Raw genomic sequence first — 20,370 nt, 5'->3', positions numbered from 1 at the left:
GTATTGCGCATAGTTCTGTCTGTAATTTACTAAGCGGTTCAACATCCATCCGCGTATATCTCTTTGCTTTTTTCTCTGGTTCTATGTTTTTATAAAGTCTTGTAAAAACATATAATAAAATAATTCTGTCAAAATATATTATTATTTAACAACAATTCTAGAAATTACCTCTTTCAACGTTTTAAAAATAAACGCTTTAAAAGTAAAATAAAAAAAATAAAAAAAGATGATAATACCACAATTTTTATAAATGTCTATTAAAAACAAATTAAATAATAAAAATAATTGGAGAGCAAATACTACGTTAAAAAAATAATTGTTCATATTTAATATCTCTTATCAATTATTCGAATTATTCGAATATCCAAAACCGAAAAACTCGAGCGACTCTGCCGGCTCCAGTGTCACGACGCACTCAAACGCATCTGTGCCGATACACATTTTGAAGGTACTTATCTCGCATTCGAAACTTAACAACATTTCTTCTTATCTTTAACAACAACAGTAACAACATATTTTCTTTTGATAGTAATGTATTTTCTCTTAAAACTCTCCGGATGTGACGAGAAGATTCGTCTCACAACTCACTCATGCACGCATATCGCACGATAATTAGTACGAATAATCGATGAGTTTTCAAGAGAAATTGTAATGAGAAGCGGAATTGTTCGTGAGTGTCCCAACGATTTTTTTGTGCAGACCATCGAAACATGCTCCGAGTTTCATTTGACCGTGTACAATTTGACGTGCATTGCAAGCCTAGAAAATATCATTTATAAAAAATAGTAGAAAGCAAATTTTAACTCAAAAAAATATTTATATATTATTATATAAGTGTCGCATGTAGAAAAATATCTTCAATCTTCTAACAAATATAAAGTAATTAGTAAAATTTTGTAAATTTGTCGCGCACATAATGATGTGGGTACATATTCTTATTACATTATAAAAATTTATTGTTTCTTTACGACCTGCAATGCACTTTATAGCTCGTACGAATCAATGCAATTATATGTACAGCAATGTAAGTTTTAAAACCTTAATCCCTAATTCTTTCTGATGCACCCGTAAAGCTTGACTTCACTCGAGGAGGTTTGTTCGTTATCTCGAGTTATCGTCATCTGTTGCGGATTGCCAGGACGTCAAATCTAAAATGACGACGTTTTGTCCGTTCTCAAGAATATTAAACATTTGTACGTTCTCCAAAAATTTATATTTGAGATGCACATATATATCTGTACGAATAATATGTACTTTGTGTTATTGATTAATCACTGCATGTTCAACATAAAATCGCAATTTTAGGCACCGGTCATAATTGTAAATAGAAAAAACATTTCACATTCGCCAAATTCTGTGTGTTGGATCTTTTTGATTTACAACGTTCATGTTGTTTTTTATCTGTGTTTTTCTTTAATTGAAAATTTTATGTTTACAATCTCTTTACTTTCTCTTCCTACGATTTCGCATAAATCGAGTCCTGACACTCCGCGATACGCGCATTGTACCTCAATTTACCCTCTCATTTATATTTAAATATTACTTTGTGTTTGAGCATATTATATTCTCAAAGTAAATTTTTCTTTAGAATATTTCATTGTGTCTTAACTATATTAAATACATATACGTCATATACTATATTTATATATATATATATATATGTATATATATAGTGACTCATTTATACTAATTTTATCCAACATACATGCTTATGGGAATCATGTTATATCTCATATGATACACATTGACAATTTTCCACCAAGATATCGACTAACTTTTTGAGGTTTTGGATTTTTCCGCAACGCATCACCATAGGTATTCGATTTTTAAATATCCTTAATTTTCGAAACTGGCATAAATTTGTAGAAAGTTAAACGCGTCTATTTTAAAAGGTTTAGAATTTCATAACTATCTATTGCATTTTCTGTTGTGCTTCAAAGCACACGCTATCTTTTTGCGAGTTGCCGTGGTTCCATCTGTCACATAAGTTTTTTTATTAAAATCTTTTCTTATACCGATAGTTATTCCAAATACTCTTATGAATTTTAAACTAAACACAAAGATACACATAACAATTTACACAAACATTTTTATTATGTACAAATGTTATAAAATGAGAGTAAATATTTATATATAAAATAATAAATAACTAACAATAATATAAAACATAAATAACAAAGAAAAAATTGATTAAAATAATTCTCTTTAAAACACTTTTGGCAGTGAAACGGGTAGTCAACAAAAATGGTCAAAATATATATTAAACAGAAATGTAAAAACATGTAAAGTGTTAAGAAAAATCTGAGTAAAATAAATAAAAAAAAGTTTCTCATGGATGTGCAATGCCCTAATTGCACGTGGTTGCTTTTGCGGAAATTCCATTTAAAAATACCCGTATAGAATATAATACTTATTTTTCATTTTCTTAGAAATGTTTTTTCTACTAATGATCGATTTGTAATTATGATAATGCATGAAACTTTGGCAGAAAAAAAAAATTTAATGAAAATTGCCTCGATGAGATAATCGTATCTCGAAGTATTCCAAAAAGATTTTAACTTTTAATTTGCTTTTATTGAATTAGGGCATCAATCATACTTCAAGACACCTAATCGATTATTACTCCAGGATCTATAATTGCGAGCCATATACAGTACGCGACAACAAATTGTTTCCATTGTGAGAAAAAAAGATAATTCTCTTTTTTTTGGCAAAATCAATTCATCGCCGCACACTGCACAGACAATGTTAGGCACAGGTTGAAATTTCGAAAAAAATTTTTTTCTTTTGCTTAACTACACGAAGTGTGTACGCTTCGGTATCGACATGACACGATATCTGATCGTCGATTATGCGTTAAAAATCAAATTCAAAGAGATTTGGTACGCTAATGAGTGTCTTCTCGAGCATTATGTAGATTTAACAGTTCTTGCGGTGGGTTTTGAAAAAACAGTTTTTCTTCACAGTAATCAATATGCGAATACAAGAGATAACTTCTTTTTCGAGTATCACTTATAATCCAAAGGACATAAAACATACATTTCTCGGGAGTGTGACACACATTTTCAAAACAAATGCACTTTCTCTTGTATCAGAAACATCTTCGAGTCGCAGTTTCTTGACTCTCGATCGTTGACAGATCATACGGATGTTTCTTTTTTTTCTGTCGCCGTAATGCAGTCGCGCGCACGCTACGACACTCTCCAAAGATCGATATCAGCAAATCAGCCGAACGAGAGGTTGACGTAGATGGGGCTCGTTGTTTGAGGCAGGAGCAACAGGAGACGCGAATTTCTAAATTTCGCGTTGTTTTACTGGAGTCTTCAAGGGGCCAGTCAGTACGTCCCAGGGCGCTTCCGCTTCCGGCGTTGCACGACTGGGCGACTGAAGCCGATCCTTTTACGATCACAGAACTGTTTCCATTTCGGCAATTTCCGTCCTAGTTGTGTCCTCATCCGGGATTCTAGAAAAAAACGTAGTAAAAACGCTTTTGAACTAATTCGAGACATTTCCGAGAGAGATATAGCAAACGATCGCGTGATAGAAGACTAACGATAAGAAGGCAACACGTACCTATGACGCAAAATAACTTTAAATAAAGCGAAATCTTTGTACTTACAATCTTCACGTTAAAGTAACATATGGAAATTGCGCATATAAAATTAATTACATATTACATGCAAACATGTGCTTTCTTTGTTTTCAGAAAAAATTGTACATATAGGTATAAATAAATAATCTATGATTATATATAATATAATATGATATTAACAAAAGTATGTAAAAATTTTTTTAATTTTAAGAACAAAAAAACAGCCGTAATATAATTCAAAATGGTGAAATAGACCTTCCAGCTAAGAAACCAAGGTTGAGGTGGCTTAAATAAAATCAAATTGAATCCAAAACGGAGATCAGAGGAACGTTTTTGTTCCGTCCAGTGAGGCTGATGATGATTTAAAAAATAAAGATCGAAACGTTCCTCTGATCTCCGTTTTGGATTCAATTTGATTTTATTTAAGCCACCTCAATCTTGGTTTCTTAGCTGGAAGGTCTATTTCACCAGTTTTTAATTTTATCTCTTTAAACTACTTTATACTCAAGTTACAAATTTAAAAAAGTTGTTTGTTCTCTCAATACCGCGTTCTTTATTCTCACCTGTAAATCTCTGTGGGTAAAAACGTTTCGGCGTATTCATTGCTGACCACGTGATTCCTGCTCATATCTCTCGGACGAGCGACCTCGACAGCATCAATGTACCTGAATATATAAAAGATCGAAAATTATGTCATCGCCATCGTAATGTCGCGAAAGTTGTCTCCTACACGTAAAGTAAATATTCGATCATGCTCTCCGTCTCTGTCTTTCTCACTTATCGTCTCTCACGACCCCTTCTCAATATTCCCACATCTCGAGAATTAATTTTCTCCGCGCGTCACATCGTCGTCTCGCTGTCGTCGTCATCATCATAGGTAATTAATCGATTATTCGCTACCACAAGCCACCGCAGGTAATTATCTATGATGTGCACCGTAGGCGACGACGCGCCTAGATTGCCCAGCGATTTCCTTCCATAAACTCGCACATGCCATGCTCTCGAGCATTCCATTTAAAATAAAAAAAAATCCGTGATAATAAGAACGAACGATACGAAAGTGTGTGCGAAACGACAGATATTTAATGCTTATAACTCTTATATGTGCAAACGATCTACTGATCTACAAAAGCAAAGCAGCTATTTTCTACTAGTTTGTAAATCTACTAGTCCCTTGTTATTCTTCCTAATTGGTCTCTCTAGGCGAAGTCTGACCCTTCATCGATCTGCGCGATTGCGTTTCTTTTGTTTTTTTCCCACGTTTCCTTTTATTCTTTATTATTGAATTCAGAAGGAAAAGGAAGAAAGAGAAACAAAAGTCACACGCAAGTTTGCGAAATAAAACAAGAGCCTCGCGGAGAATCACGCGATTCGTGTCAAAGTGTCAATGATAAAATAGAGTGTTTTTTCTACACCGATTATAGAGTGACGTAGGAACGGTAGTAAATTGCGTACATGTAATTATGTAAAGTTTCAGAGTGTGCCTTATACTTTATGTTAAAAAGTACCCCTCGAAAAAGCAATGCATTGGTTTGGCAACGCGATATATATCCCACAAGAGAGAAGTTTCTGATCGGTTGAAAAAATAACAGCTCATAGGCATGATAGCAAGAAGTAGCGATAGAAACAACATATATTGAAGAATAGTTTTGTGTATCTGTGTCAAATGTGCGTATGTTGTCAATCGTAAGAAAGTTTTTTTTGAAAATTCTAAATATATATGTTAAAAATGTGAAAATATATCAAAGACTTATTTTGTCAAGAATATCAAAGAAGAATTATATTTTTTGACGATAGTTCCTACGTCACTGAACATTCTTACGTGTGAGTTGGCGTTGCGGACTTACGAATCGAAGTATGGCGGTAGCGGATGCGGAACTTCCACCGCCAATGGTTCCGGTTGTGAATGGCGGTCCGAGCTTTGGAAGCATCTTTGCCACCAGCCGAGACTTCCGGTTTTCCTCCTTTAAAAAAGCCGACGTGGATATGTGCCAGGCTTCCTTCTCACCGTCGAACCACCAATTATCGCTTAACATGGCCCAGATATAAACCCCCTTCCCCAGTTCGCCCGAGGCGACACATATAACACTCTTTCTTTCATTTAACGCGACATACTGACAGATTCATTTGTCACGAGAAAAATCCGAACATTTCCCAATTATCTATGCAGTGAGCATGTGATGCCACAGACGGACAATAGAGAAGAAATTAAGTGCGTGTGCTAATAATCGATACGTTATTAACATACGTACGTAAGCGTAAATATATACACGATGTATGTACATATTATCGAAAATAAATATTGAACTGTAACAAGATGTGCGTTCTCATACCAGGATCTTTATGTAATATCTTTCTTATGTTACATACTTCTCCTTTGTTACAGAGAATAGATTTTGTTTTGCAGTGTGTGTGCGTGCGTAAAAGATCATATAATAACATTAAAAGTTGTATTCTAATAAAAACTGTTTTATTGGATTAATATTTGTTATGTAAAAATATATAATAATACATATAATAAAATACATAAAATCAGTTTTATATTATATAAATATGTTATATAATATTTTTTAAATTAAATAATTCCCGTTTTTTTTAATAACGATAATAGTTTTATATACTATTAGTGTATATATATGTATATGCAAACATATTATTATTTAATATTAGATTATTATATATATATATATAATTAATAGTACGGTTTAATCAAATTTCAAAAAAAGATTTTGTCTGGAAAAAGATACACATATTTAAGCGTGATATAATTCATATGAAATGCTAAAAAACACTAAAATATGTCGATACACATTAAACTCCCCGTCGAAAACGCACACAGATTCTATAGATTAGAAGGCAGGTGCATGCTGTACCTATGCGAGCAAGATTCAAAGTGACTTTAGAAAGTAGGTTATTACTTAAGCTCGGTCTGCGAATCATATTCGCGTCCCTCGGAACGTACAGTTTTGATGTTATCGTGACAATGATTGTCGCAGTGATTAAATTTTATCGCGGAGATTTGCGTAGAAAACCGAGCATAAGTTTAAAAATTACAAAAAACAGGTGTAGAATAAATGTGCAACTGCATGCGTAGACTTTTATTACGGATCCACTTCCGCTTTGCAAAGTAACTTCCGGAGGAAGAACGTAGAGAAGGGTAAAAAGAGTGAAGAGACTCAAAAGAAAGCTTTCTAGAACAAAAGCTTCCAATTTCGAGGATGAAACACAAGCGACAGCACTCTGCGGATAATATCATTTGGAAAGCATAATCCAGAAAGAAATAATAGAATGCATAATTCCGGCGGTTTTTCTAATGTCGTTTTTTCCCATAATTCATAATATTTGTGCTCTATAAATAATAGATCAATTAATCTTTTAATGTTGATTGCGATGTTATGATTATTGTTGATTGTTAACACATATATATAAATAGATTTATAAAAGTTAATATGTAGCTATTTAAAAAATGTATTTTTCTTTTATGTTATTTCTAATGACTGTTATCATTTTATATCGTTTTGATAGAAATTTCATTTTGTTATAAAGTGCAAAAGTTTGTCGTATTACTAAACTTTTATAAACAAAACTTAAAATTAAATTTAATAGAGAAATTAATTTAACTGTTATTGTATTGAAATTCGATAACGAAGTATTGCAATTACATTACATATGTGCATTATTAATTCACTATACTTTCAATTGCATAGTGTGTGTATGCTCGAGATAAGAGCAACATTTTTTACGTAATAACGCACATTTATTTTATCACGTTTTAATTTTAGCGAAATCCGACATTAAAAGATTAAATTATATCGGAAAACACCCCAATCCGTCGCAAGGATATTCGACGCAAATTTAGAGAATAAATTGCTTCGAAATTTGCGCGAATTCTGTCTTTTTCAATAAAACGGAATAAACTCAGACTCGATTAAAACGGAATTGGCTCAAGAGGGAACGACGCCTCATCGGATATTAAGCGATCGAGCACGAAGCTAATCGAATAGCGCGGCTGATCAGAGGACAATCCTCTGTCTTTGTATAAACCGTGCGATTCGGTCTGATCAAGTCGGCTCCTTGCTCGATCGCATTGCAAATACCCGGCGCAGTCGAGTACTTTCCTAGCTTAATACGGAATTAGACGGTATTAGGACAAAGATGGAACGTACTTGGTTTGAGTCGGCTTTATTCCGTGAGCTTCGAGATCCTTCTCTAGCTGCCGTATCCTGATCTTGGCCATGTCGAGCTCATACTTGACCTTCCACAAGCGGGTGTCGCAGATTGGGTCCTTGCATCTGTGGTGCCTCAGGATATCCTGTGCCTCATACACTGCGCCACGAAAGGTCAAGGACTTCCCCACGCTCTTTAAATTAAAAATATTTCGTGCGTGTTTTTATTATCCGCAAGTTTCTTTTTCGATGCATTCTTATTTCTTATATGCGTAAAATTTGATCATATAAGCGAACAATTTATAATTACTTTTGATAACAGCAAAATAAAAGTGTGCATTTAAACTTTTCACAATGCTTGTAAATAATTTCGAAAAATACTTTCACGTTTTACAGTCATATCTTATGATCTTTTTTGTTCTCTAAATCACTTCAAAAGCACACTGCTATAATTTATGTTTTTTTTTTTTTTACAATACTTTTTACTTACATAATAAGTAAAGCTTTGTTTATATAAAAGTACACGCTCTTTGTTGTTATCGAAAAATGATTTGATTTCAGTTTCTTGATGAAGAAGTATATTGTTAATATTTAAAAATCCGTCGTACTTTGTACATGGCCTTAATAATAAAGATAAGAATGACCCAGTTCCAGAGATAGCGTAGGAAATTACAACGAGATTCTCGCGATATTAAAATCCGCGCTTACCAGGCTGAAAATAGCGCACGTGCCACCGTCGTCGCTTTTTGCCAGGTGCTGCCTGATATATTTAAAGTATACATGTTCCAGAAGTAGGAAGACTGCCGCCAGGAGAATACCCATCATCAACAAAAGAAACGCGCTCAAGAACTGTTCCAATGCGAGTGGATCGCTACTCTTTTGTACTTCTTTCCCGGGTTTACACGTTCCGGTCATCCAATATCTTCTCAATCGCTCGAGATCTCCTAAAAAGAATGATGAAACGACGTAGAGAAATACGAATATAATGGATCCATCAAATAAAATTCATGGATCCATATAATGTAAGCGTTGTAAAAAACTTTCAACTTCATACGCGGAAATATATTTTTCACGACTTTTAAATAAACTTGCGGAACATTAAAAAAAGTACCGTTATCTCTATAATCCAATAGCCGTTTGTTGAACATTTGTAGGTACTTTGAGTTTCTGGAGAACGCGAGACCGTAGCCGGTCATAGCGTACCATGACCCGACCGTTAGCAATCGACAATCCTCGTCTTGCGCGACCAAATAATCCAGAACCGTGCCGTCATAAATGAAGGCATCCATTTCTCTGCAGAAGTTATAATAAGATTACTCTTATATTTCGGTTTTTTTCCGTGAAAGATATTTCAATCGACATTAAGAAAATCCTAAAGTCCTGTTTTGACTGATCGAATTTGCGGCTTTTGGCCGTTATTTTGTAGTAATATTTGTTTAAATAAAAAAAGTGATGCAATTTATACGCAGAAAATAAACTGTATCTCGGAACAACGTAAAGAACAATAAGGAGCTCTTAGAAATGCATTTCCAAGTTTAGTGTAAATGAATAGTGCGCTGTAATATTTACGAAAGCGATCCTGTATACTTTCAACACACTCTATTCATTTACACTAAACTTCTAAACTAATTTATGAGAACTCTATATTATTCTTTATGTTATCCCGCAGTTCGGGATGCAGTTTGTTTTCTACGTATAAACTGCACAACTTTTTATATTAAGCAAATATTACTACGAACTGACACCTCAAAAGTCGACTCAGTCGCTACAAAAATACGCGATTCACTTTAGAATCTCCTTAATTAGGTTTTTTGAAACAAAATTAATGTTACAAAACTTCGTTATTTTTTTTATATATATATTATAATACTGCGACATTAAATTATAAAATATCTTATTTTGCGAAGATAGACAAGTTTCTATTATATCTATTTTTACTAAATTTTCATTACGTTATCTAGTGGAAATAGTTTTGCTCACTCACAATAAAAAACTAAAGAAGAATTTTGTTTTACTTTAAAAAATTCATTACACATTAAATCTGCGCGCTAATAATTCTAAATAATCTTCCGGAAAAGAAATCAATAAATTAAAGAAGATGCTCGGTTACTCACCCAGTGATGACAGCTTCGATACCTTCCGCCACGCTGCTCTTGTTAAAGGCCCTCATGTAAGAGTGCATCTCCTTGAAGTATTTTGCTAATGTGCTGTCCGTGTGACTCCACGGTATAGTGCCGAATTTGAACATGGGCTTGTGCGAAAACGGTTTAGCGAGTCTGTGATCGTCCACACCGGTGAACTCGTGAAACTCTTCCCGCGTGATCATAAAGGCAGCCAGATTGGCAGTGTAAATGGCGAGGAACACCACGGCGAATAATGCCCAGACGTTCGTCATAAATCTACGTAGATATCGTATCGAGTTTTCATTAGCAAAATAATCAAAAAACATATTTCGATCGTACGTTCGAGTAAATCGGATTAACATACGAGTTCCTCATATGATTAACACAAAACGCATACGATAATTTGATTATCTAATGATTTTTTGCAATCGTCAGGAAACCGAGTTTTCCAGTGTGGACGATCACAAGGACGATCAATTCGCTTATGAGACCGAATCCTCCTTTATATTATAACAAACATGTTGCGCGTGACGATCATATTGTGAAATTTATGAATAACAACTTTGTGAAATAAAATCCTGATGTGAATTCAAAACACTCCGCGCAAAACATTGTATGCAAATGTAAACAAATCCAACTTGTGTTACTTTTAACGAATTGAGTTCGTTTAAGTGATTTACACAAATACAAATTTACATTCGAAACGCATGTCACCAAAGTGCATAACTTGGATATGTCAGATAAATGTAAATTGCGATGGACGATTCATAAGCAGTCGGAGTAATTTACATTTTAAAACGGTTGTCGGGCGAGCGCGGATGTTTGCTCAAGAACATTTTCCCCACATTTATGCACGCCGACCGATCTCGGATGAGTAGGTGAAGAGGCGGAAAACTAATTTGTCGAGTTCTATCTCAGCTCGGTAATTAAAATTCGTCGGTGAAGCGACGTCCCTTGGTAAAGGGATCCTTTTCACTGACCTGGCTGTAAATCCTCTGGGAGAATCGATATGGACGGCAGCCTGAAATAATACGGCCCAGACCAGCCAGTACGTGCGGCAAAAGGAAAACCGGTGGTTCGTTGATGGATTTTTCTGCAGAAATAAAATACACTTGAAATAGACGTCGCATTATCCCAACAAAAGATATATTTCAAAGGTACACCAGCATGAGCAAATCTTCAAACTACTTATGTGCAAACAGATTTTGAAAAATTACATTAAAAAAATATCATTATATGCGTCTTGTTGCTTTTCTACTAAAAAAAAATTTAACTTTAAAATAATATACGAGTAGTTGTGGAAAAACATTTATTTGTTTCAATTTAAATAACGTCGTTTGTGAACAGAATAAATAGTTCAAATAAAAAGTACACGTTTCGAAAATGAGAATTATATGTAAATTGCGTGCAACAAATAATCATAATGCTAAAGAGAAAGTATGATAAATTGTAACAATCTACATGAATGATAAATAAAATTTCAAAAACAAATGTTTACAAAATCTTTTAGTAATTACAGTTCGTGTATACATTTTGATTATTTACAAGCAATAACTGCAAATATAAGATAAAAATGGAATTACATATTCTACAAAACACATATTGTTTTCCTCTTTATCTTTTATGATACATGTTGAAGCATGCATTAACATTAAGCTATCTCATACATAATTTAAAGAGATTATGAGATACCATAACTGTGCATTAAAAAGGTAAAGGTGCAGTAAAGTAGAAAACATATATAGTTCATAAAAAGCGAAATAAAAGATACCAGGTTTTGCGCAGCGCCTGAAGGGTTTACCTTCATGTCGAAACCGGAAGGTGATGCCCACTCAAAAAACAGTATCATTACTGTCGCTGCATGTATAGCGACAATACCCACCAGCATCCACGATGCAGTGTCAAACGGTTCTGTAAATTGCATCATTAAATGTTATAATGGCTTATTTTACTTCAACAGTGAACGTCTATTGTGTATTTTTCCGTGACACAATATATTTGCTTTTATAAACAATATATGTCAATATTTTATGCATGTATTCACTCTAGTAAATGTAAGTTCATTATTATTAATGCAAGAGAAAAATAAAATAACGTGATATTATTTTATTGCAATACATTATTAGTAATCCGAAAATACACTAACGATATTTTGGTGTGTAATCTATATAATGTATTTTCTCACCTAGAAACGCGGTGGGTGAAATTATTCCTGTTCTTTTTGCTACAACAATGGCTATACCAGTTTCCATGTAAGGAATAGTAAAATCAACCACCGCTTCCCTTTCCGAATTGATCATTAAAGAGGTCATCACCATGTCGGTCTTCCGGTTGACCAGATCAGCTATAAGACCGTTCCATTTTCCATTCTACGCACAATAACCGCACCATTTGTTAATAATAAATAAGTCAAACGCAGAGGATTTTATTATTTTTTAAATTTCATCAAAAAATCTAAATTTTATATATAACATCTCTTCTCTTTCCCTCCTCTCTCTCTCTCTCTCTCTCTCTCTCTCTCTGCAGACTGTAATTTCTGTGTAAAAAAATAAGTTTATGATGCACTAAATAAAAATAAAAGTAATTTTGAATGGTATTTTTCAAATTGCGATGTTAATGATTGTAATTTTATTATGTCTCGGAGAGATAAACGTCCAGAGCGATGATGCGATGACGCGATTAGAGCGAGCGATAAGCGGAAAATTATCCGTTTTTAGGCCATTGTCACTCAAGCGTGGACATACGTCTATATAGTCGGAAACAACTTTTGTGCAGCGGAAATTAAACGTGTTGAATGCGTATTCATGCGTGCATTTCCACAATAATAGTCATCAGTACTTGGGTCAACGAAAAGATCTTGTGGAAAGCTATTATCGTCACATGATTCGAATTTTATATTATAGATACAGAGATTCCCTTCAAATCGATAAGCTTACCCCCCGGTAGTAGAGAGCTCTTTTACTATTTTTTTCACTCTCACTTTTATCTCATTCGGATATATTTTTTTTTTATAGTCAACAAATTTATCAAATATGAAAACTTGTGTGAAACAATTGCTCATGTCTGAGCGTCAGGTTTTGCTGGCGCAATACAGTTGCCTGCCAGAAAACATGCGGAGAAATAAAAATTTTAACTGTTCAAAAGAAAAAGACAATCGCGATCGCGTAGTAGATGCGGCAAATGTTACGCGAGAATTTTCCTCCCGTTGCATTTACAAGACACATTCGTCTTCCGCGCGACGTAAGTAAACATCGCCTTTCATGAATTTCATGTGTTGGACTTACCTCTAAAGTACCCCACTTGCCATCCTCCACCCTCACGAGCTCGTAAGTGAAGCCGATTTCCTCCGAAAACTTCTGCAGCAGATCGATACAAAATCCGCTACAGCACTGATAAAAGCTTTCATTCTTCAGTGCCGATGCAATATCCAATCTGCAACAAACCGAGTTGTTCGTAAATTGGAGAATTCACATCCGCGATATCCGCTTGTGTGTATACTCGTAAACAAATAAAAGATTATTGAAATCGCGAGGAATATTTGCTGTCGAATACGAAGTTTATATACGTATTATGTAACTTTGTGTTGCGCTTTAGAAGATGCAAGATAAATTATTTTAAAGAGAGAGAGAGAGATGTAAAAAAAAAATAGATACGTGAAAAAATAAATATGATAATGAAGACGTTGTGTAAATCAACATTAATATACTGTGACCTAAAATTACTATGTAATTAATTTGCTAAAAATAACGTAGAGAAGAGCTCATTTTTTAACGTAATATCGCGCTGCTCTTATCTAAAAATTTTCATGGTGCAAGACTCACGATGAAAGAAATTCTTCTTTCAATTCTAGACCACATTCCTACTTTAAAACATAAAATAATATATTCAGCAAAGCCACAGCTGTGGCGTCATATTCTTGAAGAAGCAAAACATTCCTAAAGTTAGACTAATGCACTAATGAGATATCTTGGCAAAGTTTTCCATTTCAGTGTCCTGATTTTCTACCTCGAGAATTTTTGCATTTCGTTTCTTCTGCGCGATCCTGCGCGGTCAGCTCTTTTTATTTTTTCCCCGATATATAAGCAAGGTGCAATTAAATCTACCGCGAGACTGGCGACCCGCACCATTCGAGCCAAATGTCGTCGTGCCAAGAACTGACAGCCATTGTTAGACGTTCTTTGGAAGAAATCGCTCTTCTCGAAATGAAGTCCTTTCATACATCTGACATGCACAGCTAACAAGATTTGCTTTGAAAGTAACATTAAATTCTTTTGTGTACAAAGTCTAAATCATAATTAATGTTACAAAAAGAGCGCAATGTTATTAAGCCATAGTACAAAGAATGTAAAAATAAGAGACGAAGGACAAGTACATTAAGGCTAAATGGTTTGCAGTGACTTCTGTAGAACGAAATATTTTACACTAAATTCGAAATTCATCTAAAGTAGTGAAAGACTTTTTATACTTTAATAATTTCTTAAGTTTGTGTTATTGTTACATAAAAACAAATTTCAAGTATATAAAATTCATATATAATATTAATAAAATATGAAAATTAAATATACTTATTGAGTACTTAAATATTATATAATGTATAAAATGTCTGTTAGCAGGATATACATATATTTCTCAATATTAAATTGTTTCAATTGGCAATAACAAATAATAGTTGTTTCAACGAACAATTGTTCTAACGTATTTTATTTGCTGTCGAACAAATGTAACATTATCTCTATAATAGCCGATTAAAAGTTTGGCCGGCGCGAAGCTTCAATTTAAAGATAACAAGCTTCATTTAGCTTGATGGTCGGAAGTAAAATGAATTTAACTTTTGTTTCTTCTCTCTTTTTCACAGCATCTATCTAGTATACTCTAATCTACTTTAACATATATTATATATATATATATATATATATATATATATATATATATATATATATATATATATATATATATATATATATATATATATATATATATACATATATATATTTATACATGTGTTGTGTATACATAAAAAAATATGCGTTTTATTAAAATTTTTTATTAACATTTAAAAAAAGAAAATGTACACGTTATTTGCAAAAAGTTTACACAAAAATATTCTATACAGTTTTAGTTATTAACAAATTTGCAATACTATATATTTTTATTGTTATTGATTATAAAACTATAATGATGTCAACTGCTGATGTTATGTTATCGATAAAAACGCGAGTAAACTATTTTTTGAAAAGAAAAAAAAACTGAAAAATATCTTTTTATCAATACCGGCACACATTCGGTAGATTCTTTTATTGCTTGTGATATCGATTACACAATTTTTTATTGACGCGTTGATATGTACGCGATATGAAAAATATCGGATTTCAATATTTGTGACGAAATTCGGTATTTTGTGTCAGTGAGTGCTTCTTTTTTATATTATAGTCCCAAAGTTTTAAAAAAAATCAAAAATAACATATTTTGCTACAACGCATACGTACATAAATAATTTGTAATATGTATACGTAGGTTTGTTTTTTCATAGATATATATCAAATATAACATTATTATACAAAAGTTAGTTGTTAGAAAGAATTAGTTGAATATGACGTAAGAGAACGGGTATGTCTGAGCGTAACTTTACTCTATCTACTCGTATCAATCAATTGTGCAATAAAGCGCGACCTTTTTGTCATAAACAAAATTATTTTTCAAGGGGGAAAAGAAACATAAAGACGATGTTGCACGAGATAATAAAGTAAATAGAGAAGGCATATATATTTCGTGACTAAGCAGAAAGGTCCCGATGGAAACGCATGTCCGGAATTGGCGGTGATAAAATCGAATACATATTCGTAGGTCAACTCTGGCAACGATACCCAGAAAAGTATCATGGCAAAGACACTGCTATAAAGAGTCCCATAGTGACATTTATTGCTTCTCGCAATGGTACGATCACGTAAAAGACGCTCACACTTTTAAACGCGCGCCTTCTGTTGCTACTGAGAAAAATGTACGGTCGCATTAAAAGGGAGAAGTTCACGCTCGTAATGCTTTCGACTCCTCGGTTGTAATCGTGCAATATGCGCGTATATGCGTCAGGAAAAGAGACTTTGATGTTATCTTCCGAAGCCAATATTCTTAAAGAAACTTTGCCACAATTTCTAATGTAACACAATACGCATTTTTTTTTCTTTTTTTTTAAACAATTGTTTATATGTAAAATAAATATAATTTTATACTAGATGTTATGCTTAGTGCTTGTGTGAAAACTCTGTTATTTATAATATTCTTAACCAGAGTTCTGTTTTTATAAATTAAATTGTATATTTTACTATTTGAACGCAAATGTATTATCTTCAACATTTTATTTATTAATTTATTATCTTCAATAAACGTTGATATATGTATATATGTAATTGTGTTTATGCAATAATATATAGTTATATATTGTTTAGATAAGTATAAATTATATTTAGTAGTGTATATAAATTATATTTTTTTATATACTTGATAGATTTAACTTTTATTATTGATTGCTTTTATTATTTTAAAACAAACATTATATTGAAGCTCGCGTTCATATTTATACGCACGTAATGCATGCTGGGGCGTGATAAAGGTTCTACTGTCTGAACTGTTTACGACTTTCTACAGCCAAAATCAATAAAGCTATTCGTCTAAACTTTCCTATTGTTTTGATCAGCGATTTTAATGAAAATATACGACCGTTAATTTATGTAATAAATATGTTGAATAAGAAAAATACAAAAAATATAAAAAATTGTTTTTTCCGCTTTTTCAAAGTTGTTTTTGAAAGTAATTAGAGCATACTTAAAGTTAATATATTTTTGCACAATAATACAATCGATTTTTCGATAAATTTCAAATTATGCGTGTAAAAAACCCGAGCTACTCGACCGCAAAAACAAACGCATATTCTCGACTTTCATTCTTCAGGCAGATGACATATGAAACTCCTCTTGCCACTTGACAATAATGGAGAGCACTCAAAGTCATGGACACGGTTTGTCTGACAATACCACGCTACTACTACTGCAATCGAGTAAAATATGTTAAAACGTGTGTGTTTTGTAAAACGACGTTCCATTTTATTCGCGAATTTTACAGAACAGAAGTAATATCAATCGGCACGAGAACTCTGACGTTGACATTTTCAGAGAAACAAAACATGCCAGGACTTTCGTGACTATTTGAAAATTCTTTTCGCAATGCGAAAAAAAAACGAGCGACTCTCGGATGTTGTTTCTGATGCTCGTTAGCTATCAATGTATGGCCATAAATGCCGCAGAAATGCACTTTAAATCTCTATTGTGGATCAACCTAACGACAGTGATTTGTCACGACGAACAGCCAGTTATCGCGCAGATCCATTCTGCCACTTATCAGAAACATGAAAAATGAACGGTGGCTCTTTGCGTAACATATTGTGGTCGCTTGGCGCCTGACAAATAAATCGTTTCCGAAAGATTAAGCGGTTACTATTGCCACGAAGGATACACGTTTTCACGATTAACTCTTTTTATTTTAAGAAATCCGTTCCCTCTCTCCGTGAAAAATATGTTATTATTCATAAAAATCCTATCTTGTGTGTACACGTTCTTTATCCATAATTTAAAAATTATAATGAGAATATTTTAATTGATAATTTCACACTCAATGATTATAAGTTCCAATATATGAAACTAATTGATTCTCAAGAAAATTATTTTACATTTCCTTAGCTATGCGTTTTGTAATTCATTGCATTTTTTCAACGGTCTTTGTCAAGCGTGTTAACTTTAAGAAAAGCAAATTTTTCCTTTGTACACGGGAAATAGAAAGTTGAATTACAAAGGGTAGTTTAACTACAAAGAGAGGTCGTTATCTTCGAAAAGCATTACACACACAAGTGTTCTCCACGCTGCTTCTTATCGATACGCCGCTTGCGCACCATCTAGCTCTTTTGTTCAGACATTCGGTTTCTTAACACGTTTGCGTGAACTTCCTAATATTTGTTAAATTAGCATGAGACAGTAATTGCTTAAGGATATTAATGTCGTTGCAAATTTCCGCTTTCTGCTCGCTAACGTCTTACGTGTTATCTCGTTATCGATTCGCGTTTCCATACTGTTTCTCTCCGGAAACGTCATTAGCCAAAGTGAGAGAACACGACTCAGTTACAAACTAACGAGGTATCTGATATGTGTGTAAGTATACACACGTAATGAAAGCTAGAAACACAATACTGTTTCGAATGCAATATTAATGCAATTAGAGTACATCTATTTACACTTACCTACGAACATTAACATTCCGTTGAAGTTGTACTTGTATCATTATTACAAGATAATTGCATTACAGAAAGTTTATAAGAGTTATTTTAATCTCTGTTCGTATTACTGTACAGTTTCTGTACGTGCATTCCATCAGTACGAAGACTCTCGTTGGTTTGCGGAATATTGAATCGTTGCTTATGATAGCTCATTAATTAGGTATGTTTCCTCCTTTTTCCGAATTCAATCAATCTAGCTATTTTAGTTCTACATATATTGCGTAGAAACAGAACTGCGTTACAGAACTCATTAAGTTTATTTATGAGAAGAAAACAAAAAGAGATATTCGAAGTATATACGCGTTATATATCCTACAGAATGTTTCCTATAACATGTAACTTTTTCGTGTTACAAGCGCACTTGTAACACGCAAAAGTAATAAAAACGTTCATACAAATACGAAGTTGCGGTGACAAATGTGTGTAAAAATAACTTTGATCTGTGTATATGCGTTTATAACTCGCGTAATGAATATTGAGATCAGATTTCCTGGAGTAAATTTGATTTCTCATCCATTAATATAATTCCTCCAGTTTCTGATCGTAGCGTTCCAAGCTAAGAAGATTTGCATTCTGCAAGAACGACCCCCATGTTCCACGTTTACATTCTCTTCTGTGTTCAAGATAAGAGCTCGGTCTTTGCCATTTGCAGATGCCTCAGCCGCTTTCCACCGATAAAGGACACCCCCGGTTAATTTAAACGAGATTTGCATATTAATACACGAGACGTTTGTAAGTTTCTGTTACACATTACAAATTCGTGGTCTATAAAGTCAGTGTGAAAAGTCTATGATTGATTATTGCAACAACGGACGAGAGAAACGACGAAAAACAAAATAAGCAACCAAACCAAGAGAATTGACAAAACTTCTTACAAGTTTTTAACAACTTATGCCCGATGAAAAAAGAAAAATACTATTAATACTCTTTTAATAATAATACGTATAGATATATATGTTGCACAGAGAGTGAAAAGAAAAACTTTTAGGTATAAAAAATTCCAATAAGCCAATTAAATCTTCAGGCAGACACACATTTTTCTCTGCCAAGAACAACCGCGATGAAACAGCATTTATTATCTCGTCACTCGCTTCAAGGCACTTGCTTAATTGGATGAGAATGTGATCTCCCGGTCGAGGAAAAATTAAAAACATAACATGGACAAATTGATATTCGTGCCGACGTTACATCATCGGCGAAGCGTTACGCTCCTGGCGTAATTTATTGCCAATTACTCCGCACCGTGCAATACGTTCTCTAGTTCCTTAGAACGCTACTACTCTGATTCGTTAAAGGAGAGTAACGTGCTACTCTTTACAAGCTGCGCACAATTAGCAATCAAGAAATTAGCCCCGTTCTCTTCGCGTTCCGACTGATGGAACGCAATTTTTATTTCTCATCAGCAGCAATTAGTTGCCTCTCGCTATACGTAAAAAGATAATGCAATGTGCATTTCCTACTAATGGTTTAATATTTTTAGCACTTTATGTACTTAGATATGCATCCCTCGTGCACGCGCAGCTATGTCTCGCAACGATGTTCATTAGCACAATTTATCAGATTAAAATGGAAAACGTTACTTAGTGAAATATCTATGTGTAAATTCAATTCTGTTCTGAAATAAAGAAACTTTAATACACGTGTTGTTATATTTCATGGATGAGAAATAATTTGCATATTTATAATAACTAAGGAAATTACGTTTAACGTAATCATTTGATACACTTGTATTTGAGCTTTTGATATCACACAGTTCTAATAATTAGTCAATTCTAAGGCAAAAGAGAGTGTGAGAGAGAGAGAAAGAGGGAGAGAGAGAGAGAAAATTTATTCAAAAAGAAAATAACGTCATTTTCAGGTTGACAGTTTTCAGAGCAGAGTTGCGTTGCGACTTGCCACAGAATTTTCAATTACATGTTTCTCGAAATACTCTTGCTTGAAGGAAACGCGCTGTACGTTAATTCCTTTTTGCTGTTTATCGAAGCGGACAAAGGCGCGTGTCCTACTTTAGTAATGCAGCCGTTCGTCAATTAAATTAGAATTAGTTATGACAAATAATTATAACAAACCAGTCTGTAATTCATTTATCATTTTATATAAAAAAAAAAAGTTTAATTTCTTTCAAGATAGAAATTTAATCTTAATGTTGAATTGTCAAATTATTAATAT

General features: G+C 33.4%; 1 protein-coding gene across 3 annotated transcripts in view; it reads right to left on the bottom strand.

Moving 5' to 3' along the window:
* Positions 1-2,262: 2,262 nt before the first annotated feature.
* LOC109852940 (glutamate receptor ionotropic, NMDA 2B) overlaps positions 2,263-20,370 on the bottom strand; it is a 72,341-nt gene continuing 54,233 nt past the window's right edge. Inside the window, exons 5-15 of one of the 3 annotated variants that reach the window (XM_020424579.1) lie at positions 13,166-13,313; positions 12,067-12,250; positions 11,683-11,792; positions 10,862-10,974; positions 9,873-10,157; positions 8,870-9,051; positions 8,467-8,702; positions 7,759-7,952; positions 5,440-5,556; positions 4,156-4,257; positions 2,263-3,463 (exon numbers count right to left, since the gene is read on the bottom strand). In XM_020424579.1, coding sequence (XP_020280168.1) covers positions 3,406-3,463; positions 4,156-4,257; positions 5,440-5,556; positions 7,759-7,952; positions 8,467-8,702; positions 8,870-9,051; positions 9,873-10,157; positions 10,862-10,974; positions 11,683-11,792; positions 12,067-12,250; positions 13,166-13,313 — 1,729 coding nt within the window. In that variant the 3' untranslated portion in view covers positions 2,263-3,405. Of the gene's footprint in view, positions 3,464-4,155; positions 4,258-5,439; positions 5,557-7,758; positions 7,953-8,466; positions 8,703-8,869; positions 9,052-9,872; positions 10,158-10,861; positions 10,975-11,652; positions 11,793-12,066; positions 12,251-13,165; positions 13,314-20,370 lie in introns of all 3 variants that reach the window. The other 2 variants (XM_020424581.1, XM_020424580.1) reach the window with 2 other exon arrangements.

This window comes from Pseudomyrmex gracilis, unplaced genomic scaffold, assembly GCF_002006095.1.
Source record: "Pseudomyrmex gracilis isolate BER0280 unplaced genomic scaffold, ASM200609v1 scaffold_40, whole genome shotgun sequence".
In the NCBI taxonomy this organism is placed as follows: domain Eukaryota; kingdom Metazoa; phylum Arthropoda; class Insecta; order Hymenoptera; family Formicidae; genus Pseudomyrmex; species Pseudomyrmex gracilis.
Note: the sequence above shows the minus strand (reverse complement) of the source record. Positions and strands in the feature narration are given on the sequence as shown.